The 27,282-nt window shown below is 37.1% G+C and overlaps 1 protein-coding gene across 1 annotated transcript; it reads left to right on the forward strand.

Moving 5' to 3' along the window:
- The first annotated feature begins 142 nt into the window (after positions 1-142).
- LOC135464574 (microtubule-associated serine/threonine-protein kinase 3-like) lies at positions 143-26,434 on the forward strand. The gene is made up of 7 exons (XM_064742003.1): positions 143-302; positions 9,026-9,163; positions 21,230-21,332; positions 21,943-22,036; positions 22,831-22,897; positions 24,213-24,282; positions 24,882-26,434. The coding sequence occupies exons 1-7, from the start codon at positions 237-239 to the stop codon at positions 25,616-25,618; spliced, it is 1,275 nt and encodes a 424-aa protein (XP_064598073.1). The 5' UTR covers positions 143-236; the 3' UTR covers positions 25,619-26,434.
- Positions 26,435-27,282: the final 848 nt, after the last annotated feature.

Genomic DNA, 27,282 nt, shown 5'->3' on the forward strand with positions numbered 1-27,282 from the left:
AATTAATTGAATCTGCTATCTGAATGACTCCAGCTGTTGCCAATGCTTGAACCATTCACTGAAAGGAATTAAACGTTGAGACAATGTGTGTTTGTAATGCTGTAGGGGATACTTCGTAAACATTGCTCGTCTGTCATCGATGGTCACTGAATCGTGAAAATGACACAGTTTAAAAACCGGGGACGGTGAAATACAGACGTGAAAATGATCTGAGTGCGAGAAGTCGTCGCCGAGCGATGCTCTGGTTTGGACTGGGGATGGATGCCTCCAAGAAACACAAGAAAAAGAAGACACACAAAGAGGTAAGGCACGGGAAACGGCAAGGCGCGGGCGATACCTAACGAGGCACATGTAAATTTATCCCTAACACCCTCATGAGTCGAGAGCTTGGGAGACGAAAAAAAAAAAATCGCCATTCTTCGTCTGACACGGAAGAAAAATACCGAAACAGGATAAAGGCTTTCTGTTTCAACCCATAGGTAGCAAAATTTGCTTTAATTTATCCTACAATGCAGTTTTGACAGGGATATATATAGATGTACTGTATAATGCTGTTGACTTGGGAGAAACAATGGCGTAATCTATCCTCCGACTGTAAGGGGGCGTTACCCGGTTTCCAATAGCAATGAATGTGTAACGGTCCCACATTTTATCCACGTGCTGAGCATAATACATGGGTGATGTTAAGGATGTTCGCTTAAAGAACAATTTCAAGCCCTAGTTGTTCCATAGTGGATGTGTATACATGTATGTTTCCTAATCAGTTTGTGTATTTGATTTGATTTGGGAAGGAGGTGGGAGGGGGAGTTAGTAAAGAACACATACTGTTCTATTATGCAAGTGACTGACAAAGTTTTTGAAAAAACGAATGTAGAGGGCTGGTTTTCATTCTGTGACATGTATTTATTTATTTATATAGTTGGTTGGTGTTTTACGTTGTACTCAAGAATATTTCACTTATATGACAACGGCCAGCATTATGGTGGGAGGAAACCAGGCAGAGCCCAGTGGAAACCTGCGCCCATCTGCAGGTTGCTGACAGAACTTCCAACTTATGGCTGGAGAGGAATTCTGTGACATTTAACACAAAGATACACAGTGTTATGTGTCTATTAACGATTGCAAAAGATGCCCATGGGCTGAAAGTTAGACTGACACATTGCGCAATGAAATGTAACACATATATTAGAAGAGCTGATTACAGTTACATCAAGTTAATTGGATTGAGACGTTTGTTTTTGTTATAAAATGTGCTTGGTTTCTAGTTAATACGCTCAACCTATCACTAAATATTACTTCGTTTACGTAAAGAAATTAAAATATAGGATGATGACAAACAAATCTTGTACATGTATTTTCATGGGAGAGGCCAGTTTTCTACAGGAATATTGCCTTACATGCATATTCATGAAGTTAAGGTGCCCAGATTTTCAAAGAATGTTATTTTTTTATCTGTGGGTTTTACATAGGTCGTATTAAGTGTCAATTCTCAACGTACATGATTACATACTATAAATTTTGAGGTTATGTTCATCTTCCTTTGTTCTGTGATAGTAATTTATAATTTCATATTATTACATACATATCTTGTATATGATATTTCTGAGTGTCTGTCACTTCTGTCACAGTTAATAGGCTATTCTAATTATGCACAATTTACAATATGCATTGTACCTGTGTGTCATAGCATAGATTGGGTATTTCTGCAATGGCTTTGTGATATGTTCCAAAAAAAAAAAAAAAAGGAGTCAATCATTGTAATACTTTATTCCTATAAACACATATGAAGTTTCCTGTACATTTTTTTTTTTGGATAAAACCAATCCATTACTTTTACTAACTCATTGCATTTCCTGGCCTGTTAACGCTGAATCATTGCCATTATTGGAGGACATATATATAATATAGATTCAGAATGATACTATGACCATATATGGGGTTTACATGTACGTTCATCTGTGCATATGGTTTGGGCCTCACCCTGTAATCCATAAATACACGTATATGGAGAGCACATTCCAGTGTGAGGTAGAACATATACATGTCATAGATTATCCAAGGACCAAGTGCTACCAGGGGAATGACTTACTGGGTATGTGTACTGGAAATATTTCAGTCGTATCACTGTCTTTCCAGGTATTTTATGATGGTATATGCGATGTAAGATGCAGTTAAGCTTTCATTATTTGCTTTAAAAATTTGCAGAAAAGGTTTATTCTTAGAATCACATAAAAGCGATAAAATATTATGTTTGGTGTTGCAGCTTACCCCATTTTTTGAGGAGGATATTATCCTGTCTTCTAAACAAACTTTAACTTGTTTAAAATCAAGGAAATTTTTAGAATCAGGCATGTGAGTAACATTTTTTAAAATTTTGGAAATACCTGCATTTTAGGTGTGTAGAAATACATGTGTTGTTTGTTCAGTCAGCTCGACTTTTGTATTTTATTTTCTATACCGCTCAGATGTATAATTTGAATCAAGAAGTTTTTCTTAAAAGTTCAGCGCATACAAAAAGTTTGATAACACTATGTCCTCAGAATGCTATGTATTTCTGCAGTTGCCATAGTAACTAGGACGACGATTTCTCTACATCCACAATGTTTAAACAGGAATATATTTAGGGAATATACAGATAAGGGGTAAAATGCATAATGAGGTGAATAGAAGCAATAGTTTTTATTCAGAGATTGGATTAATATTGTGTAAATAAAAAAAAACATGAAAGAAGGAAAATGAAAATGTACATTACATTGATATGTGTTAATTTTGTACTTCCCCAATGCCTTATTGAAAAGGGTTGTATTTGCACTCTATATTGAAATGCCTGCAGAGTATTTTCAACATGGGTTGCAACTGTACCCCATAATGAAAAATAATTACCTCAGTTAAGGTAATCTAGCAACAGTCACATTTTCAAGGGTGTAGGAGACTGGGTCAGGCTTTGATGAGAATTGAGTGAATGAGTGAGTGCTTGGGGTTTAACTTTCATCAGGATTGAGGCCTCCATCACACAAGGTATTTATTTATTTATTTGATTGGTGTTTTATGCCATACTCAAGAATATTTCACTTATACGACGGCGGCCAGCATTATGGAATGTGGGACGAAACTGGCCAGAGCCCGGTGGAGACTCAAGACCATCCGCAGATTAGTGCAAGGCCTTCCCACATACGTGCGGAGAGGAAGCCAGCCTGAGCTGGACTTGACCTCACAGCGACCGCATTGGTGAGAGGCTCCTGGGCCATTACGCTGCGCTAGTGCGCTAATCAACTGATCCACACTGCACAAGGTACACGTGTGTTATGTTGCACGGCGTAATCATGATTTTATGAAAACAGGAATCTTACATGTTCACGTCATACTATTTATTTGATTGGTGTTTTATGCCGTACTCAAGTCGACATACCATATAACCATACTGTTGTGTTTTACATGTATGCACATCACATATTTATACACAAACCACTTCATTTTATTTAAAGTTTGGTATGTAAAAATGCACTTTCGGAAGGACATAAAGGCATCAACATAACACAAAACGTATAAGTTTTTCTGATAAAAATTTAATCAAACTTCAAGAGAGACTCTTCTGAGGCCTTATGTTTGGTGGATGAATCAATCTAATTCAAGCAAACTGAATGTCACTTGGAAAATGCTAAACTGTAGGTGAAGTATGGTACATGCATGTGCTGAGCTCAGATCAGCCGGTTAAGCTACTCCAGCCTGCGTGTCAGTGTTAGAACATGTGTGATCCCTCAGCACATGTGGTTAGCACTTTTCCCTGTCAGCATCTCTCTCTTTGTTACGCTCAATTACACAAAATGCCTGCCGGCGCTTCCCTGTTTTTCATCATGACAAGCTTGTAACTGTCTTCACAGAAATTAATCTGTTAAACTCCAACATCACCTGTCAATCAAAACCAGGTCACCCTTACAAAAAACACAGTCTAATTTGTTTTGATATATCTTATTGTGATGGAAATCCCATGAGTTCCTGCACAGAAGGGTCTCTTTTTTTTCTTTTTTTTTTTGTCGCCCTGTTTAATGGCTGTAGTTGGACTGCGCAATAAAACATAGAGAATAGAAAACAAGTGTAGATGATTTTTCAGCCGTGCTGACAATTATGCTCTTACAGAGTAAGTAGTATATTATTTCTAACTTTAGGTTATAAAGGTTAATAAAATAATATGCGAGTATGTTGTTTTGCTAGGATTTTGTTCATATTGTAGCTTGCACAGGTTAAACAGGAATGTAATACATAGTGTGTGATTAAGGCAAAGTACACAATGTATACAGGGCATCCCAGAAGTCGTGCACCATCCTGATTTTCATTTTTTTTTTCTGTGTTTCAGATTTAATACTGATTTTAAATTTTTTTTCTCTCTTTCAGAGTTAATTATGCCCAATAAACTAACAGCACAAGAAAGAGTTGAATTGGTTTTTATGTTTGGAAGAGATGGGGCAAAACACTGCTCTGTAGCTCAAGAATTCAACATCAACCTAGATGGTGCATGACTTCTGGGACACCCTGTACAATGTATTAAATGTATAATGTTTACAGTGTATAATTTTTACAATGATGTAATATGATATATCTACATATGTATATATCCTGCAATTATTATAAATCTCTCATCGATCATTTCAATGTTTATGCCTCTTGAAGTCTCCTCACAATAGGATTTGTTTGGCCTACTCGACATTTCAACATTTCGTGTCCCACGTTGACATGTACAGCCTGTCACACCATGAACGTCCTGAAGCTTACATGTCATGCTATCCATAGTGTCCCGCAGAGCTTCACTGAGCGCACACACTGTGGCACGACTGCCTGCTATCCAGTAAATAAGATGACACACAATGTGTAGTTAAGAGCCATACTGTTGATATTTTTAAACCCAATGTTTTCAGGCGCTCATACCGGATTAACATAATTTGGTAAAGGTATCTGTAGTTGAACACCTCACACTTCAAAGTAAAATATTTGTTTCTTCCTTTAGAGGTAGGGGTAAACAGCAATCAAACATATCCTCCTTTTGGGGAAAATTTGTGAAAAAGTAAAGTATACATGTATGTACAGGTTTATGTTTGATATCAAACAGCCCCAGAGTGTTTATTTACAAAAAGAAAAAAGCATAGGGACTGGGGCTAAAAATACATGTACCAATAACCGAACTATTGATTTGGAAAGCAAATGGCAGAACATGTATGTACATGTGTGTCTGGAGAAATGTGTAAGAATATGTAAAAATATGACGTTTACTCCATTCAATTCCATTTGTGTAAACATAATTTGTGGGACAATCTGGGAAGTAAGGTTTGTTTGATTTATAAGACACATGTAGATAAATGAATGTTTATGATAATATAATGTTTTTAGTGTTAATCACATTGGAACAGGAAGTATCCATATGAACTGGTTAAAACCTTGGTTTGAGAAATATTTTTCTGTAGGAATGCCCGGCCATTGTTGGTCGTGGCTGGAACCCACCGCGGACTCTGCCTATTAATTAAATTCCCAATCACACACTGTAGTTTGTTGTATCAACTGTACCAGCTGTAATGTTCACGTCCTGTTCATTATTTTGGGAACGTTTTTTTTTTTTTTCATTATATACACCTACTAGGATTTTATCAACTCAGCTGAACTTCTCCGGCCATACGTGAGAAGGTCTGTCAGAGATCAGTCAGTGTTTGTGGGTTTCCCCTGAGCTGGGCCCTGTTTCCTCCCACCATAATGCTGGCTACCAACGCATAAGTAAAATATTCTGGAGTAAAGCGTAAAACACCAATCAGATACACAAATAAATTCTGTTGGAATGGTGCAAGATTAAGTCTAACACTGTATGTACTGATTTTGCTTCTGTTAGGCCACACCAGTTTAAATTGTTGTTTTAAAGGTAGAATAAATCTTTTTCCAATGTTGGAGGAGAGTTAGAAAAAAATAAAAATAAGACTGAAAAAAATCATCTGATTAGTGAGAATTATGGACTGTCACAGTATTTTTTTTTCATGTTGAAGGCATATTTACATGATCGGTGGATTTTCAGTTTTACTCCATTTTTGTAGTTTTTGATGTTGACTTGCGTGTAAAACACAGTAAAATTGAAGTCGCCTTAGGTGACAGGAATTACTTGTTTATGCTACAACTGTTATTGAATATCATGTGTGACAGATAATGTAAAATTGAAGTCAGTCTGGTTTGAACACCCAGTGCATAGGCTGAGTTGTAACTATATGCTGAAGATTTCTGTACACATTATGCGTTCTGCTGGTCTCTAATTCCCTGCTATGAATATGTCAGTGTACATGCAAAGTTTCTAACAAACCCAAGTATTCATGTATCATTCATTTGCACTTCTTTAATAATTACTTTCACAGGTTTTTTTACACCGGTATAATGAACTCTTTTCTCTCTCACTGAAACATGTTCTTTCTCTTGAATGCCTCTTTTGCCATCTAAATGCCTCATTTGCCATCTAAATGCAATTATTTTCACATTCCCCTCAAATCGTGGGGTAGGTTTGTGCCAGCCTAAAGGGTTTTCTTGTTGAGGCTGGTATCAATGTATATCTATGTCAAGATGTAACTTACGCATGCTTTTTTTTGCTTTCGTGTATGTTCTGGTTTTTTTTCTTTAGCTTTTTTTTTCTCATTTAAAAATGCTCGCGTGCTTGCTATACGAAAGGTAAATGGCATGTTTACCAGTGAAATGCAAATTTAAGCAGGTAGAAGGGATGGTGGACACAGTTGAGTACCTTTACCAGTTTAGATACAGTACACTTACTTATCTAGGTATACATACATACATACATACATACATACATACATAAGAACTCCATTAGCCTGAATACAACTCTTTATTCTCTATGACTATATATCAAATAGATGTAGATTTCAGAGCAACACATGTGCTGTATACACCTGTATTGTAGGACAACTAGGCTACGATGTAAAAGATTTATCAGCTAATTGGAAAGGTGTGATAGCCGACTTGTGGCAGGCCCTTCTGGAAATTCGTCTACTGCAGCACATGTAACATAGAAGCGCTTTTAATTTATTTATTTATTCGGTTGTTGTTTTACGCTGTACTCAAAGAATATTTCACTTATACGACAGCAGCCAGCATTATGGTGAGAGGAAACTGGGTGAAATGAAAGGGTTTAATATTGACGGACGGTACATGTAGACATGTGTGATGAGTGATTACTTGTAAGTGTAAATGTAATTTAGTCGGCCTAACTAAATAAAGAAATAGATAAATGAGTACATGTGTGTTTAATGTATCAACTTGTGTAATGTTCACATCTTGTTCATTATTTTGGGAATGTTTTTTTTTTTTTTTTTCATAAATATCAAGTATTAGGATTTCATCAACCCAGCTGAACCAACCCGGCTGTGTGTGGTCTGTTGCCAACCTGCGGATGGTCGTGGGTTTCCCCGCAGGCTCTGCCTGGTTTCCTCCCACCATTATTCTGGCTGCCGTCGTATAAGTGAAATATTCTTGAGTACAGCGTAAAGTACCAAGGAAATAAATAAATAAATCAACTCAGCTGAAAGCTGGACATTTGTTCTAGGTCATTTAGTTTGGCCTCCATTTTGGATTTCAAACAAAACCTGTAAACATCTGGACTTCAACCAATGGACGGATCTTCAGGAAATTGAATAGTCATGTTAACCAATACTATATGTAGTTGCATAAAATTTGAAAAAGACACACAAATCCGTTAAAAACTTTAGAGACTCATCATGGTCAAATACATACCATACCTTATTCCTCAACCATTTCACACATGAAAGAGCAACTTCAAGTGCAATTTATGCACATTTTTAATTTGATTTGAGAGACAAAACTACATTAGTTGGAGAGGCCATTTTAGAGCTTCACAAAAAGTATCATTTTATTAGTCAACAAAGAGTAATGTTGTCAGAATATACATGTACTTAAATAAACACCCTTCAAACATGCGAAAAGGTTGAAGAATTACTTCTGTATATATATATATATATATATATATATATATATATATATATATAGTATGCCAACAATGTTGTGTTTCTGAGCAACTGTTACAAACATCATGTTGCAAACTGTTCGGTACTGAGGTAGAAGCAGAAAAAAAAAACATGTGTGAAGACTGTTTTGAAGCTTTGAAGCTGCAAGCGGTTCTTAGATTAGTTCATTTATAACAGTCTCATTTGTTCAACCCAATGCTTGTGACTTAAACGTCTTAAAAACAATTTAATGTCTGTAGTAAAGCTATTAATGATGACCATTTAAATAATAGGCACACAATGCTGATTTCAACTCAGGAGTATCTTTTTAGTTTTATCTTTTGTCAACATGCAATCTTAATGGAAATAAAATTGTTTTTTTTGCGCAGTCAAATTAAAAGTGACTTTTGAGAATAAAAAAATCTTCAGAACCCTTTATACAAACTGCTTTTCACCTGGAAACTTCAATTTTTATCAGCCTGAAGGGAAAGAGGTTATGGCTTTGGAAGAGAGTTCAAATCCATGTCTGTCTAACTTTTCAGGAAGGGAGTGGGCTGGGGTAGTGGGGGTGGTTAAATTTTGTTACCTTATCTGGGGCATGTGTTATATAAATTAAGAGACTTAAGAAAATTATTTATTTATTTATTTGATTGCTTTTTAATGCCATTTTTCAATCTGACCAATTTGGTCATTTGTATGGGCAGAGGAAACCAGATTGGATGTGGTAAACCACCAACCTTTACCTGGCAAAATACTGACCAACTTGCCCATGTGTGACATTCAGAAATGGCAATCACATATGGCCTGCAGAGTGTACATCACAAGGGAAAACGATAGCCAGTAGCTTGCCAAGGTCCATGGCTTATCGAACACTAGACTCCATAAAGTGCCATGTGAGCATCATTACTCCATGAGGAGTGAGTGCGGGAAATGCACAAATTCCCTGTCCATGACTGAGATTGCTCTTGAAAATTACAATTTGAAGTTTAATTTGAATTGGGCTAAGTTCTGTAATTGTTTTTTTTCAGCACAAAGTGAAATCTGTGGGAGATGCGTTCGTTCAGCTGGACAAAGACCAGGCCATCCTCACGGACGCTGACCAGAACCGTCGGCGGAGGACCCTGGAGCTGTCCAAGAAGAATAACTCTTGGGGATTCACGCTGCAGGTATATTGGACCAAGATTCTCCATGGCCTGCTAGTATTGAGACTACAGCAGAACAAAAGTTATAATCTTGATAACACTCATTGAAATGAAAGATCAAATGTCTGAACACAAATGGAGCACAATATCCTGTTGGTATACCTTTATATCTTCAAGAACGGAGAAATTCTTGTTTGAATTATCCATTTAAAAATATTTCCACCCCAAAAAGTCATGCATTACAAAAGATGCAGGGATGTGGGTAAAGGATATTGAAACAGAAGCTCTGTTCAGAGTTATACATGTACTTTAACACGGGGAAATGTCTACTTGTATAACATTGGCCATTAGTAGGATTATCTGAATTTTGAAGTGTAAGAACAACAACTACACAAAGAAATTGTGAAATTGTAATTCCCAGGGCAGAATTTTCAGAGTGTAAAAATTTGTGATGTATTATTATAAACATTTGTTTCATCATGCGTGAAAATCAATCATGAGTTATATATTTCTCCTTTTTTCTTCTTTTTTAATTATTCCTTTCTTTGGATGTGACAGACTTTGGTAAGCTTTTCATTTGAAAGTGTGAAAACCTTTTAAATATGAGTCTTGTAAATGTACATGTATGAATATGTAGATGAGATGTTATCTGTGTTTGTGGTGTGAAAATGTTGTGTATACTGTACAGTGTCAGTGTATACAACATGTATGTGTATGTATGTGTATATGAGTATGTAGAACACAGGCACTCCTTATAGACCCAAGAATATTCCATTGTCTGCATGGTTTGTGGACACAAAATGCTAAGTGAATATGGTAGTGAAATGCTAGTAGCCTGCTAAGAATGGGCTAGTCGCCATACATGGCAAATGCTAAGTGAATACGGTAGTGGAATGCTAGTATCCTGCTAAGGATGGGCTTGTCACCATACATGCCAAATGTTAAGTGAATATAGTAGTGGAATGCTAGTAGCCTGCTAAGGATGGGCTAGTCACCATACATGGCAAATGCTAAGTGAATTTGGTAGTAGCCTGCTAAGGATGGGCTAGTCACCATACATGCCAAATGTTAAGTGAATATAGTAGTGGAATGCTAGTAGCCTGCTAAGGATGGGCTAGTCACCATACATGCCAAATGCTAAGTGAATATGGTAGTGGAATGCTAGTAGCCTGCTAAGGATGGGCTAGTCACCATACATGCCAAATGCTAAATGAATGTGGTAGTGGAATGGTAGTAGCCTGCTAAGGATGGGCCAGTCACCATACATGTCAAATGCTAAGTGAATATGGTAGTGGAATGGTAGTAGCCAGCTAAGGGTGGGCTAGTCACCATACATGTCAAATTTTAAGTGAATATGGTAGTGGAATGGTAGTAGACTGCTGTGGATGGGCTAGTCACCATACATGTCAAATGCTAAGTGAATTTGGTAATGGAATGGTAGTAGCCTGCTAAGGGTGGGCTAGTAACAAAATGCTGGTGTACCATTAAGCACTGATAAATGATCAGTACGTACTGTAATGTAATGAAAAACATAGGTGAACCAAAGCTGTTCAGGGACATCAACATATAAAGTGAATAGTGCATGCATTTCACTAAATTTAAGTTAGTTGGCTTGTTTGTGTAGAGTACATGTATGCATCTTGGACTGGAGAAGCAAGACTTGTACCTTTTGGAGAAATCAGCTACTGTTATATGTCCATTATTTAATGAGTGTTATGCATGTGTGTAAACCTACACAGAGTTAGTTTCTTCTGCATTGTGTACTAAAAATTGTCTAACTGGTAATGCTGGATTCATTACATATTGTTTAGTTGTTATTTTTGTTTACAAATTCTTTTTCAAACAGGGAATATAGTAGATGTTGTTGTTGCTGTGGAGTGTTATTGATGTGTAGGCCCACTTGTGTTTCATGTTTTTCAGATGACTGTACATGTAGTATTGGAAATGTAATGTTGTTGTTGTTGTTGTCAGCATGCATTGTCTGCATTTATATGTTTAACTTGCTCTCTGTATTGAAGTAGCTCTTGATAATCTACCTCTAGTGGAGTTTCCAGTTGGAACTCTTCTCTTGTCAGAGATAGAAACAGTCCTACTGTGTCATGTGACTTGTGAAAAATGTGAGGTGTTGACATCAATTTACTGATCACCTTTCTCACCCTTTTCCAGAGGCACAATGATATTTCATTCCTTTATGAACTTCTCAAGTTCACAAACTTTTAAATTCTCAGTTTTCCCCAATATTCGCATTCTCTAAATATTTATGAAACTTTTTTTCAGATGTTGTATTGAATGTGACCAAAAATAGTCGCCACACATTTTTGACAGGTCACATGACGCATTTGGACTTTTTATGCCTTCATCAATAATTTTGAGCTTGAAAAACTCCCATATTGTTAGGACATGGTGACAGTACATTAAAGATGCTCACTGAAATGTTTGCACAGTCCAACATTTGTTAAAGATACAAATTTGACTTCCAGCAATATTGTGTGCATCAGACCTGGGAAAGGTTTGTCAGTAACTTGCCAGTGGTTTACTCCAGGCTCTCAGGTTTCCTCCAGTGATGAAATTTACAGCCACTGTATATGTGAAAACTTCTTGAATGGCAATAAACAACAATATCAAATAAATAAAGAAACAGATGTACATGTAATGTATGTGGGTTAATTGTTTGGGCATATGGCGGGGGTTGGGTGAGGTGGGTGGGGGGTGGATCAAGCTCTGTCCCCTGGGCAACCCACCCTTCAACCAACACACAAATGCCCTCACCTACCGTAAAATTGCCCTAAATTTTTGTCCACAAAGGCGCGTTTTTAGAGACAAATGAATGTCACAAAATATTATTTTGGTGGTGAAACCTACAATTTTTCAGTAGAATATCATCCCATTCTCCAAGCCAACCTCAAAGCACCTTTCTAAAATCAATATAACATTTAGAATCAGAAAATGTGTGCAAGTTTAACATGGATGGAATTTATGATCATTTAGGGTAAATGCCCTAATTTTAATAAGTTGAAATGATGTTAGGTATGGTGTTAAGTAAATTAATTAATTATTTATATAATTGCGTATGACAATACATATATATTACAATATATTACTGTTATGGACCTTTTCGTGTGTCTAGGTGGTAATTCAAGCTTATTCTAAAGGCATTGTTCTGTGTAGGCTGATAAAATAATACTTTCTATGAAAAACTGACCAACCCAACCAGTTTAATTTTGTCTCCAATATCAGATTAATCATGTCCAAAAATTGTAATGAAAGTTGCTCTTTAATGTGAAAAGGTTGAGGAATTAGCAGAGTAGGGTACCCTATTTCTTCTAAACTTTGGGACACTTGGACTGCTCATTTTCGCCAGTATATATGTAATTCTAGCAGGACTATTTTTTTTCTCACATGTTTAGACCATTCAACGAACAACATACTCATATCTTTACTTTTCCAAAAGACTGGTAAAGAAAGGTAATACTAGTATTCTGCTTTCAACACTACTGATATCTGTCCCAAATTTTAGAAGAATTAGGGTAAGTCAGATTCCCATTGATCACATTTCCTTGCAATCTCTGTGTAAATTGTAACATACTTATAGTCTTTGTACTACACATAACTTATAGGTGGTATTTTTTAATTGACAAGGCAGACAAATTGACTGCATATGATTATTGTAAAATTTATTGTAGATATCATTCTTAGATAATTTGTATAATTTTTTCAGGAAATAATCATTTTCTTTAACATTTCTTAAACAGCTACATTCAAGTGTATATAGAGGATTACATGAACATTCAAATTGATTTAAATATATATGTAATACATATTGTGGGTTCTGTTCGGTTTGCTCCCACCATAATGCTGGCCGCCGCCGTTTAAGTGAAATATTTCTTGAGTACCGCGTAAAACACCAATCAAATAAATATATCAAATAGATATTATGTAGACTCACTCACAAATTTGAAAGGGGGAGGCTATAGCTCAGCAACTATGTAATGCTAGCATGGAGTGGCAGTGTTAGCATCTGCATTCTGGTGCAGAGTGCAGATTCCATGATGAGGCAGCAGATGTTGTTATGCAACTACATGTAGGTGTGGACAGATTTTTGTTGATGGTTGAGCTATGTAAATGTATACATCCTGTTGTGAACATAACAGAGCGGTGTTGAAAATGCAAAGGATCTTGTTAGTGTAAGATTCCAGTATAAATAGATGTAGTTCCCAGATGTACACATGAGAAATTTTTCTGTCATTTCTGTGGAATTTGGGGCCTCTGTGGCTCAGTCGGTTAGCGCGCTAGCACAGTGTAATGACCCAGGAGTCTCTCACCAATGCGGTCGCTGTGAGCTCAAGTCCAACTCATGCTGGCTTCCTCTCCGGCCGTACGTGGGAAGGTCTGGCAGCAACCTGCGAATGGTCGTGGGTTTCCCCCAGGCTATGCCCGGTTTCCTCCCGCCATAATGCTGGCCGCCGTCATATAAGTGAAATATTCTTGAGTACGGCATAAAACACCAATCAAATAAATCAAAAATTCTGTGGAATTTGAAGCTGTGGTGTTGATGTCAATGGAAAGCATTGTATTCTTTCATGCCCAGTGCAGTATAACCATATATGAAGAAAAACTAGAAAAAAAATGGAAGGTACACACACATAGACTCAAGATGAAAACTCCCTGCTCAAGGCTGAGTTTGAATCCTCATCTCTTTTGCTTCATGACTGGGAGTAGCACTAAATCACAGTGCCCATCTCGCGGGTTGTATGTGGGAAGGCCTGCCAGCAACCTGTGGATGGTCATGGGTTTACGCCGGGCTCTGGCAGGTTTCCTCCCATCATAATGCTGGCCCCTGTCATATAAGTAAAATATTCTTGAGCACGGTGTAAAACACCGATCAGATAAATAAATTAATCACAGTACCCATATATAAATAAACAGAGTAATGTTTCAAATACCATTGTGCTAGATAAGATCACTTGATAATGTAAGCAAAGATAGAAAAAAAATGCACGGAGCAGTGTACCTCTGTGTAAAAAAAAAGACTGGAAAAATATTGTTTATACACACACAAATTCTCTGCCCAAGGCCGGGTTTGAACCCTCATCACCTTTTCTTTATGGTTGGGAGTGACACTGAATCACAGCACCGCTGTATGAACTAAGCTAACTGGGCATAGTTACTAATACCACTGTGCTAGATAAGATCACTTGATAATGTAAGCAAAGAGAAACGAGACACTCATCAGATTAAAAAAAAAGATTGTTTTCTTTTGTTTCTAATGTCATAAAAAATGGGACTACGATACATTTCATAATTAGACATTAACAAATGAATGTAGTCATTGTATGATAATCTTTCCCTATCATTATATATAATCAAGGTTTCCGGAACTTCAAGCATCTGATTCACAAATTCTCTTAATACCTGTGGGAAATGAATATCAGCTACATGTACATGTACCTTATAGGTGTCATGCAGGTGGCACAGGTGGGGTTACAGCTGATGGATTAAAAAACTTGTTAAGTCAACCCTGTAATGTTGTATCTTCTGTTTACCTGAGAGAAAGAGACAGTGACATTATGGAGTTTACCGTGTCATGGAAATTCTCACATCCCCTTTTGTTTTTTAGGAATGAGTGAATGATTGAATGCCTGGGGTGTAACGTCCTACTAGATAACTTTTCACTTGTATTGTATTTTATTTATTCACCATAAGTATATTTACAGTAAACATGTTTACAGAAAATAAAGCATGGCGGGAATAAAATCACAAAGGGCTTGATCTATCCCGAGGAAGTAGAAGTATAAAAGATGGCGGTGGTTTTAGGTGAACTATAAGTAAATAATAACAGAAGATACGACGACGAAGAGTCATTAGGTGTGTGTACATATACTGTGTCTTATGGCTGGGAGAGTCCATGCCGCCGAAGTACTGCCACCACTGCCGAAGACACCAGACATGACACCCTACCCAGTCACATTATACTGACACAGGGCCAACCAGTTCTGTTTCCTTACTCTAACCTCTCAGCACTGAGTGCCAAGCGAGGCAGCAGCAAGTACCATTTTTGAAGTCTTTGGTATGACCGAAAGAAACATGGTATTATTAATTTAAAAGTAATATTTTAGACTCCTGGTTCAATATGGTCTTCATTTTCTGATCACAAAGAGTGAGTTTATTTTGTTTTTTTCACGATAACATACTGCTAAACAGTGACACCTAATTCTAATGGTAATTTATTGTCTTTTTGGAGGTCGTCGTCATATGACTGAAAAATTGTTGAGTACGACGTTAAACCCCAAGCACTCACTCACTCACTCTTTTTGGAGGCAATAAAAAAAATAACATTTATTATTTTATTATGTACCCAAAATGACCATAAATTTCATCCATGACTCACTTGCCCATTTTTCGAGATTCTGAGAGTTCTATTGATTTTAGAAAGATTTTTTGAGGTTTGCTTGAAACATGGGATGATATTCTGCTGGAAAATCATTAGTTTCAGCATCAGAAATAATATTTGCCTCTAAAACTTTACTTGGAAATGGACCGTTGAGGAATTGGGACACATGAATATCTTACTTCATTAATCTTTTCGCATAAAAAAGAGCAACTTTCAGTGCAATTTATGAACATTTATAATTAGATTTTGAAAACAAAACTACATTGGCTGGATTGACCAATTTCAAGGCTTCACAAAAAGTGTAATTTTATCAGTCTGCACAGAATAATGCCTTCAGAATGAGCTTGAATAAGCACCTTGCAAACGTGCGAAAAGGTTGAAGAATTTTTTAAATTTCAGAAGGATCTGTCCATTGGTTATTGAAAAGATGTGTTTTATTGAAATCCAATATGGCCACCAAACTAAGTTGTCTATAGAAGAACTAACTTCTAAACCCTTTGAAGATAATATTCATGAAAAATTTGCTGCCATATTTCAGCCAGCTACGATTTGCAGTTTTGTAGAAAAACAATAAAAAAAGTCACTTCCCGAAAACGAACAATTTTAGTATTCTGAGAAAGAGTAGTACCTTTGTTATTTTCAGCTTTGAAACCTTATGAGTAATAATTCTGTGAGAACTATATGGTTATGCAATGTACGACATAAATATGAACTCAGAAACATGCAGTAATATTTAATTATGTTTGAGGGGCCTCCGTGGCTCAGTCGGTTAGCACGCTAGCGCAGCGTAATGACCCAGGAGCCTGTCACCAATGCAGTCGCTGTGAGTTCAAGACCAGCTCATGCTGGCTTCCTCTCCGGCCTTACGTGGGAAGGTCTGACAACAACCTGTGGATGGTCATGGGTTTCCCCCGGGCTGTGCCCGGTTTCCACCCACCATAATGCTGGCCGCCGTCATATAAGTGAAATATTCTTGAGTACGGCGTAAAACACCAATCAAATAAATAAATAAATAATTACGTTTGAAGAAAAATTTGGTGCTTTCAAGCTTGTGTAAGTTTCTTAGTAACCCACATCCTTGGCATTTATGCAAAAAATCTTGACACAGGATATTGAGAAAGTGATAGCTGATTATGAATCTATATATAACACATTGGAGAGAGAAATTCTGACCTAATGACTTATTATGTGCTAGGCCACTCTGGACAAAACAGGTGAAAAAAAAAATGGTTTTCTGGCTTATGACATCTATTCAAAGCTACAGTTTAGGGCCTAACATGCCCAGCTGGCTCAGATAGTCGAAACGCTGACTTGACGCCCTTAGTACCTGGTGAAGGTTAGTCATCGTTTAATTTTGATAAAGTATAGAATTTTTGAAGTGACACATTTTGTTTGATTCTGATTGATTCATCCAGCTTGTAAGGCCACTTACGAGTTTTCTTTGTGAAGTCTGATTACTTTACTATGAGATAATTTTGAAGTGGTGGCTTTAGAAGAAGCATGTTAGGGCCTATATTTGCTTCTGAAAGTGCATAACTACATACCAAACTTCAGATGAAATACAGTTTTTCTTGGGCATATCATTTAGGCACCAATGCAAATATTGTTATTTGTTTGGCCTAATGTTAGCTTAACCCAGACTACATTGTATAATATGTCAGATTCCTAAAGAATTCTTTACATTGGGTGTATTTCCTGACCAGGATGTATTTCCTATCCAAGATGTCCGGGAGTGGAAGCAAGGGAAGGTGGTGTGGGTGGAGTTTGGGGTTTGGTGGGGGGAGGGGGGGGGTATGTGTTTATGAATTATTGTATACACACAATTTAACACATGGTTAACAGGTGTGAATCTCATAATGCGGCCTGTGAAACAAACTGTTTGTCAAGATTCTCCTCAGGTTTCCTGACAATAAATGACTTATGTTATGATCTTGCCCAAATTCTGCTGCTCCACATGTTCTCGATCTCGTTTGCTCCTGAAAACGTTAAAAAAATCACACTTTCTTGAGGGTTAATTGCCATTTTCAGGAAAACTATGCATCATAGCCAAAAACTAAAAACAGACTTGAGTTCAGCAATCTAAACTACATCTAACTGTTAATTTGTAACTTTAAAATTCAAAAGGTAATTACAGGTCGTTACACGTATATCACATAACCCATGAATTTCACATTGTTGCTGTTCATATAAAGACTCTTGGTGACAATAAGAGTTTCAGCTGAATATGTGTGTCCGTTTGTTCGGTCTAATGTTCATGGAGTCTAATGTTTGTGGAGTCTGTTCGTGGAGTCTGATGTTTGTGCAATCTAATGTTCGTGGAGTCTAATGTTCATGGAGTCTAACATTTGTGGAGTCTAATGTTTGTGGAGTCTAACATTTGTGGAGTCTAACATTTGTGGAGTCAAATGTTCGTGGAGTCAAGTGTTCATGCAGTCTAATGTTCGTGGAGTCTAATTTTTGTGGAGTCAAATGTTCATGCAGTCAAGTGTTCGTGCAGTCTAATGTTCTGCTAGAATCTGATTATGCCCAACTAAATATTTTTAAACATGACTCAATCAACCACTTAGAAAACAAGAAGGTACAGGGAGAGCATAAATATCTAACAGCCAAATGTACAAAAGCAAATGATGAGTTCCATTGAAGGGACAGCACTCTTTTTACACTATTTCAAGATACAATCTGACAATAGCGAAGAACTATTTTAAAAAAATTCCAGGCCCGCCTCTGACACCAGAAAAGTGTATACAGTAGGTGTACAGTGTACAAAGTGTTATTTAGCTATAATTTTCAGTAAAGTTGCTGAGAAACAGACAGACTGACTGACAGACAAACATTAAATGCTGGAAAAACATAGCCTTGTTGGGTTAGATAACTAATCTCCTATCAGTTCGTGGCACAGGTTTTTATTAGGTAGTTTGAAAACACATGCACTTATCTGTAATTGTAACTATCCAGGTGCACTGAGTCTTACCAGGATCTGCCCTGTTTTTTTCTCACATAAGACTACCTGATTCTGAATGCTATCTACAGTTGTACATGCATGTAGGGTTTTTTTATGTGAGGCAGTATGAATGTAAAATTTCATCTGCTGTGTAGGGTTTTTCAGTCGATAAATGAAAATAAAGGTGAACAATATTTTTTATTAATTATCTTAGTAATGTAGTCTACAAATCCAATAATTGCTGTGCTTTTTACAGGCACACGTATAGGTTTTTGCACATTTCCCAGGCATTTAGTTCACTTAAAAATAGCATTATTTAAAAAAAAAGATGTGAATGCAGTTCTGTTTTCTTTCATTTTAAGTATGGCCAGTCAGTATATAATAGTCATTTTCAGTAGCTTTTGTCGACCCTGTGGGCACAGGCATCCAGTAACAAAGAACAAAATGTTAGAGATCGTATCTTTAAAGTACTGAAGGTCACATGAGGGAGATATTCCATTGTTGATTCGGTGTGTACAAGTTAAAATCAATGTTAAACAAAATGTTAGGGGTGGTATCTCAAAAAGTACTGTGTGTATTGAGCTCAGGGTTTGCATATGTGTAGAACGCAATAGCAGGAGTGGATATTCCATCGTTGATTCGGTGTGTGCATATTAAATATCATAAATTACCAAGTTCCTGATTTAGTGTATTGTGTATTACAATCAACATTGTTAAACAAACTGTTAGGGGTGGTATCTCAGAAACTACAGCATGTATTGACATGAAGTTTAACTTGCATATAAAGCACAATGGCACAGGAAGGATTTCCATTGCTGATGCTCTGTGTGCATATTAATTACCGTAAATTACCAAATTCACGATTTCAGAACGCTATGTATTGAGCTGAAGTTCTGCATTCATGTGCCTCCTACAGGCGAGCTGTTTGGTATCCTCTCTACCATTTCTATGTTCCTAATTACCATTCTGTTGATGTCAGTTTTGATGGCTAAGTTGTGTAAAGTGTCACTTGTGCAGCATGTTTATCAATCTATGTGGCTAAGTTGCGTAAAGTGTCACTTGTGCAGCATGAGGTTTATCAATCTACGTGGCTAAGTTGGGTAAAGTGTCACGTGCTGCATTAGATTTATCAATCTACGTGGCTAAGTTGTGTAAAGTGTCACTTGTGCTGCATGAGGTTTATCAATCTACGTGGCTAAGTTGCGTAAAGTGTCACTCGTGCTGCATAAGGTTTATCAATCTATGTGGCTAAGTTGCGTAAAGTGTCACTTGTGCTGCATGATGTTTATCAATCTACGTGGCTAAGTTGTGTAAAGTGTCACTTGTACTGCATGAGGTTTATCATTTACCGATGTGAAAGAAGATTGTTTTCCCTGAATTCCTCCATACATAAATGTGGTTGTTACAGTGTAAAAACAGGCATCAGACCCCATTCAAATTAATAAATCATTCTGATCTTAAATGTTTGTTTTTTTTTTTTGTTTCTTTTCTGCATTCTGTCTACGTGTAGTTCCATTCCAGTTAGTGGATATCTGACCCAAACATTCACTGTGTGAACCCTAAAAATTGTGACATGTCTCATATTATTTTGTTGATAGACTTGTGGGATACAGCACAAGAAGTCTAACCAATGTTTTGGGGTTTTCCCCATTATGATAATAGTCCCAGTTAATTAGTATATAAATGAGCCATTCATTCAATGTGTGACGTATGTCTCATATTAGTCTGTTGATCAGTGTAACCAATGTTTTGGGGTTTTCCCCATTATGATAATAATCCCAGTTAATTAGTATATAAATGAGCCATTCATTCAGTGTGTGACGTATGTCTCATATTAGTCTGTTGATCAGTCTAACCAATGTTTTTGGTTTTTCCCCATTATGGTTATAATCCCAGTTAATTAGTATATAAATGAGTCATTCATTCAATGTGTAATGTATGTCTCATATTAGTCTGTTGATCAGTCTAACCAATGTTTTTGGTTTTTCCCCCATTATGGTTATAATCCCAGTTAATTAGTATATAAATGAGCCATTCATTCAATGTGTGACGTATGTCTCATATTAGTCTGTTGATCAGTCTAACTAATGTTTTTGGTTTTTCCCCATTATGGTTATAATCCCAGTTAATTAGGATATAAATGAGCCATTCATTCATTGTGTGATGTATGTCTCATATTAGTCTGTTGATCAGTCTAACCAGTGTTTTTGGTTTTTCCCCATTATGGTTATAATCCCAGTTAATTAGTATATAAATGAGCCATTCATTCAATGTGTAATGTATGTCTCATATTAGTCTGTTGATCAGTCTAACCAATGTTTTTGGTTTTTCCCCATTATGATAATAATCCCAGTTAATTAGTATATAAATGAGCCATTCATTCAATGTGTGACGTATGTCTCGTATTGTTTTGTTGATCAGACCTATAGGACACGCACAAGAAGTCTAACCAATGTTTTGGGGGTTTTTTTGTTGATCAGACCTATGTTTTTTTGTTTTGTTGATCAGACCTATAGGATACGGCACACAAAGTCTAACCAATGTGTTTGGTTTTCCCCATTATGATTATAATTTCAGTTAATTATTAGATAAATGAACCATTCAGGCATTTTGTTCTTGTAATATGTGTGCTTTAGTCAAGAAACACCCAAGTGAACTGAACATGGCCTTAGTTTCCCATTGTGTTTTTGATTATAGTATTAAATGTACATGTTATCTGTACCCTATACTACAGTGTCTTTTGTGGTTTTGTTGACAGACATATGGAATCCGGCACAAAAAGTCGAGCCAGGTGGAGGTGATGACTTACGTGGATTATGTGGAGATTGACAGCTCCGCCTGGTTTGCTGGACTCCGCAGAGGTGAGTTGGATAAGCCTAAGGGTGCTTTGGTTTAGGAAATGTCATTGAGGTTTATATAGTGGCTTGCTATCTTCTTTCACATTTTTGATAAATTTTAGGAAATGAAAAAAGCTATAAATTTTAAGTGATTTTAAAACTCAGTAACCAGAACACTTTCATGTTAATTATCAGTTTTTTTAGATTTTTGTCACCTTAAAATGCAAATTTTATTTATTTTTTTTTTTATGTCCTGTGGTAAAACACCTATATTATACAAAAATGTGAATATTGTTGGGAGGTTTAACAGTGATTTTAACACTGTGTAAATGTTATAAATTTGTTGTACATTTTTGTTACATGACTATTTTGTCCTATGGTAAAATGCGAAAATTATACCAAAATGTTCCACTGTTGAACGGAGGTCAATACGTGTAACTGTGATACAGGTTTTTCTGCAAACAGTAATTTTATCTCTTTTATTTATGTGGGATAATCTATCAATACACATTTGGGAAGAGAACAGCCTTTCATTGGTATTTTCTTAGGTGCAATGTTACCAATGGCAGTCATGTAAGCATAGCACTTGTACTTGATACTGAGGTCACATGCCTTCCTTCTTGTCCAATCACAGGTGACGTTATATTGGCTGTTGATGGAGACTCAGTTGATCACATGACCCACCAGCAGCTTGTTGATAGGCTCAGACAATGTCAGAAGACAATGAGGTACGCAAGTCTTCATGTTCCATTGATCAATTGATTATCCCCACATATTAATAGAAGTGAGGAAAAGTATACAGTATAGTTGAAATGTATTTAGTGTATTTAAAATTATTTAGTCGTTCAGTTTGAAAGATAGAACATGAAGGAAACTGAAATTAAAAAACTTGAAAGAAAGGCAACAAGATTCAAATCTTAATGTGCCAAACATCAGTATACTGTATGTTGATGGATAAAAAGTTAAGGCAAGTTCTATATTATCACGAAAGCCTGCAGAAATGGTTAAGTCCTGAGCCACGTCATATCGAAAACTTTAAAATTGGCAATATTAGCATAGCCCAGAATGGTGCTCAGCATAAAGGGACCAGGCCAAGTATTAAATGCACAGCCAGTGGTGTCAGTGTTCTGCAGCTGGGTTTGGTATCATGTCTGGTGTCCTTGGAATGGCAAATGAGTGAGGCAGATGGGATAGGCGGCAGGAAAAAGAAAAAACACACAGAAATAGTCTAGTATGTAGTTGTGTTCTGTGGCTCATTGAATAATACAACAGTAGAAACAATAATTTTGCACTGTCCTATTTCTATTTTCCCTGAAATTTGAAACACATGGCCTGCTCATTGTAGTCAATATATATGTAAGTTTACCAGGACTATTGAGTTTCTTTGTACTCACACGGTTAGACGATCTATTGAATGGCATACTCATGTAATATTCTACTTTCAACACCATTAACATCTGTCCCAAATTTTAGAAGAATTCGGATATTTTTAGTAAATCACCGTAATTGTCTCTGTCTGCAGGCTAGTTGTCTTGTTTGAAGATTGTCATCGCAAAGTGGAGCTTCATGACAGGCTTATAAAGCTCAAGGTACAGTTGTAGATTATCTCATATTATGATTAAAAACATTTCTGTAAGCCAGATCATAGTCTCAACCATCCATTTTCATCTGTTTATTTGATTGGTGTTTTACGCCGTACTCAAAAATGTTTCACATGTGATGACGGTCATGTTGGGCAGATCCTGGGGGAAACCCACGACCGTCCATAGGTCACTGACAGACCTTATCCGGTATGACCGGAGAGGAAGCCAACATGATCTACATCCATTTTAAAATAGGTCAGTCATTTTGTTTACCTTATTCTGCAGAATCTATAGCTGGGCTGGGTCTCATATGACATGGTTATTGTTAGATCCAGGAATTTTAGTTCGCCTGTACAAAGTACAGACCTAGCTTAAGTTGTACCGTGAGCATCTTCATTGGCGTTCAATAATAGGGAAAGCAATGTTAAAGAAAATGTTAGGGGTGGTATCTCCAAAAGTTTCGCGTGCATTGAGCTTACGGTTTGCACCCAATTAGAGCACAGTGATGCAGGGGGATATTGTTGATTCGGTGTGTACATATTAAATACCATAAATGGCTGAATTACTGACTTAGTGTATTAAAATCGAAGTTAAGCAAAATGTTAGGGGTGGTATCTTAAGAAGTACAGCATGTATTGAGCTCAGGATTTGCATACATCTGTAGCGTAATAAGATAAGGGGCATAATCCATCGTTGATTCTGTGTGTGCATATTAAATACCATAGATTGCTATATTTCTGACTTAGTGTATTGTGTATTTTAATCAAAGTTAAGCAAAATGTAGGGTGTGGTATATCAGAAAGTACAGCATGTATTGACCTGAAGTTTTACATGCATATAAAGGACAATGACAAAATGGAGGAATTCCAATCGCTAATGCTCTGTATGTATATTAATTACCATAAATTACCAAATATTAGTACTTTATGTATTGAGCTGAAGTTTTGAATTCATGTGAGCTGTTTGGTAGCCATGCTACCATTTCTAAGCTGTGGGATCCTGTATTTGCTTGTTCAGTAGAATGTGAATGAGAGAATGCTGAAACCTTCTCCGTGTCAGCTTACATGAAGGAATGGAAGAATTCCTGAGACAGTTCCAAGTGTGGCAACCTGCGAATGGTTGTGGGTTTCCCCCGGGCTCTGCCTGGTTTCCTCCACCCCAATGCTGGCCGCTGTCATAAAAGTGAAATATCCTTGGGTACACGTAAAATGCAAATCCAATAAATACCTAGTGTGAAATGTGAAATTTCCCATCTACCACTAGGTGTTCAAGCCTTCACGCAGTCAACTGTGTTGTAAACCATCTTTCTGACAAATTTCAGACAATCTTGAAAGGGAAACTCCAAGAGTTGAAACACCTGGAAGAAAAGGAAAGACAGATATTATTCAAAGGTGAGTAAATTCAATTTGAAAATGTTTGTACTTGTTTTAATTACACACAGACTTTATCAAGCTCTGGTTGGGGGGAAGGGGAAGCTCCATGGCCGAGGGGGTTAGCATGTCAACAGGGAGCAACCCCCAGGAGCCTCTCACCAATGTGGTTGCTGTCCAGCTCATGCAGACTTGCGGATGCAACCTGCGGATGATCGTGGGTTTCCCCCGGGCTCTGCTGCCGGTGTATAAGAGAAATATTTCTGAGTACGGCGTAAAACACAAATGAAATAAATAAAGGATGTACTTCTAGTTAAATCTGGCTGTGATTGCGTAATTGAGATGCTAGTCATGGAATTGTTAGGCAAAAAGGTGTTCTAAAATTCACCTAACACCACAGCTCATGGTCTTGGCAACCATATATATCTGTAGACAGCGCTTATATGGGTTATCAAGTGATCTTACATGGAGTTTATACGTATTAAGCTCATTTTGCATCTTGAAGGTTATATGGTCTGTTACTTGCCAATTTTTATCCATATGTTCATTTCATTGCTGGATTTTTCACCATCAGGAATCGGTCTATTGTTTCTTTATGTATTTTGGTTTGTTTGTTTCAGTGCCAGGTTTATCCCGGATTGACTCTGTTCGACTGAGTGCCCGCAGTAGTGCCAGTTCCCTGGACAGTACCTGGGATCAATATAGCATTGTTTACCCAACTAGTGCTTGTAGCAGTCTTGCGAATCTTAGTGTGTCTACGACAACGTCTGACGAACAAGATGTTCTCACGGATTCGCTCAGCATGGGGTCATCCGTGTATTCTGAGGATGGGAGCACAAGCTTGGATGACGGCGTCGTGGCCTGCGCTTCTTCAGATAATGCTGCCTCTGAAACAGACAGTTTTACTGATTCCGTTTTTCTACCGAACAACAGAAGTTCTGTGATCTTCAAACCAAAATTCACTGTGGCTCCTGAAGGAACGGATCAGACCTCTGTAAGCACGGAAAGTTCTCAAGGTCCCAGTGAAACCTCCTCTGATGTCCCAGAATCCAAAGCTTTACCCAGAATTCCAAGCACCCCTTCGGCCGCAGAGGAAGGCTCTCCTTTGTTATCTCCATTGACCAAAGAAGAGCCATATGAGAAGATAAGTGAAAGTGACAAATCCATCGAGAATCCGTTAAATCCAGACAATATTGTAGATGACGCATGTGTGGACCAATCAAATGGTGCGACTGAACCAGAGAGGCATGTTACCATGAACACAGAGTCCTGCACTGAGAAAGACAAGCCTAAAACCCTCCGATTTTCTCAAGTCAGAGAATGTATCAACGAGTCAGATGAGGTGACAAAATTATAGGGGACATAGTGCATAGATTATAATCATCTAGTTGGCTGACATCTACAATTTAAGAGTATCATTTGATTCTTTCCAAACCCAACTTCATTTAACAGGCTCAGAATGACCACTGTTGTTGTTGGAGCTGACCTTGACCTAATTATTCTTTGAGAATGAACATTCCATTGCAACTTTTTACAGGGGTCGTTATGTTTTTGAAGGCCGAGTTGAAGTTAGGACAGAAGGGACCAAGTGGAACCATTTTTCCTACCAAAAAAGTATTGTTGATCAACCAGACTTCTACAGCTTTCTAGAAACAAAATATGTTAATTAATACAAGAGAAAGTTGATGTGTTTTGTGAAAATTTTTGTTTACTTTTTCAAGCAGGGTAGATATTCATACTTAGTGTGAACGAGAGAAATGTGCAAGATTTTTGGATAAGTTTTCAGCTCAGATTAGTTGCAAAATCATCTACATTTGTACATCAAAAACGTGGATAAATTCTGAAGGTTGACAACCATAGAAGGTAACTTTTGACTTCCTTCTTTGGTCTAGAGATAGTAACTACCTACCACCCCTGGTGGCCAAGAGAAGATAACTGTTGATTTCCTCTGTGATCAAAGGGACATAACTGCGAAAATGTGAAAGAGCATGTGGTGGAAATGAAATACTGTCAGAGCGAGCCTTTGGGAAATAACAGAACAGCAGTTTTTTCAGGGGCGATGCCTTACATTAAGAGAAAGATAGTACTTAAAAGTATGAGATACTATTTTCCCCTTTTCTTCTTCTTGTATTTAATATGTATTGTAAATGTCAGTTGTGTGAATTTATTTATATATATATATATTTTTTTGTGTGTGGCAAAAACAAACAACTGTTGGCATAATATTAACTGTATACACACTTCAGTACATGTATCTCTTCCAATCAGCTCACAGAAAAAATTGTTACTGCTTTATATGTGTATGTGGTGCGATTCACCAGAATAACAAGTATTAATAGCGTTTCGAAATTATCAGAGGGTCTAAAGCTTTTCCTGATATTTATAGACTTTCATATTACCGGTATACCATTTTCAGCTAAATACTTCCATGTTGAATGTTTCTGGTTGCACTTTAACTCACAGCAAGTATGTATATGTACATGCCTACAACTTTTGGGATGGTATCCTGAGCTTGTAAAAGTAGGCCAAAGGGAAATTCTCACGTGTATATTTACAGATATCCAGCCTAATCTTACAATCCTTACAGCTCGTGTCGCTCTCGACCTTCCGCTTTATGTCACTGCCACCAGTAGACAAACTTGACCTTTGGAGCCTGTGAGACGCACAGACTTGTCTTGTGTAACCACCCACAGAACTGTATCATCAGCATTCATCAATGAAATTGTTTTAGGTTTTGGTTAGAATCATGTTGTACGTACCCTAAATAAAGAGAATGCATGTGTATAAAGTATTGTTAGAAACAAAGGTTGAGACAGATTGTTTGTGTTTTCTGACATCACTTCCTGCCTCATTCCCCAGTGACCCCAGTGACCTCGGCATTGTTTAAGATTTCTGAGCAAAATTTACAAGTATTGGCAGTAATGTAAAGTAGAGAGCGATGCACGCACTGTAAGGAGTATGTTGTAAGGATGTTGTACATTTGTGTGTAGAAGGATTAATACAGCTGAAAAACGGGTTTGT

This window comes from Liolophura sinensis, chromosome 4 (genome assembly GCF_032854445.1).
Source record: "Liolophura sinensis isolate JHLJ2023 chromosome 4, CUHK_Ljap_v2, whole genome shotgun sequence".
Taxonomy (NCBI): Eukaryota; Metazoa; Mollusca; class Polyplacophora; order Chitonida; family Chitonidae; genus Liolophura; species Liolophura sinensis.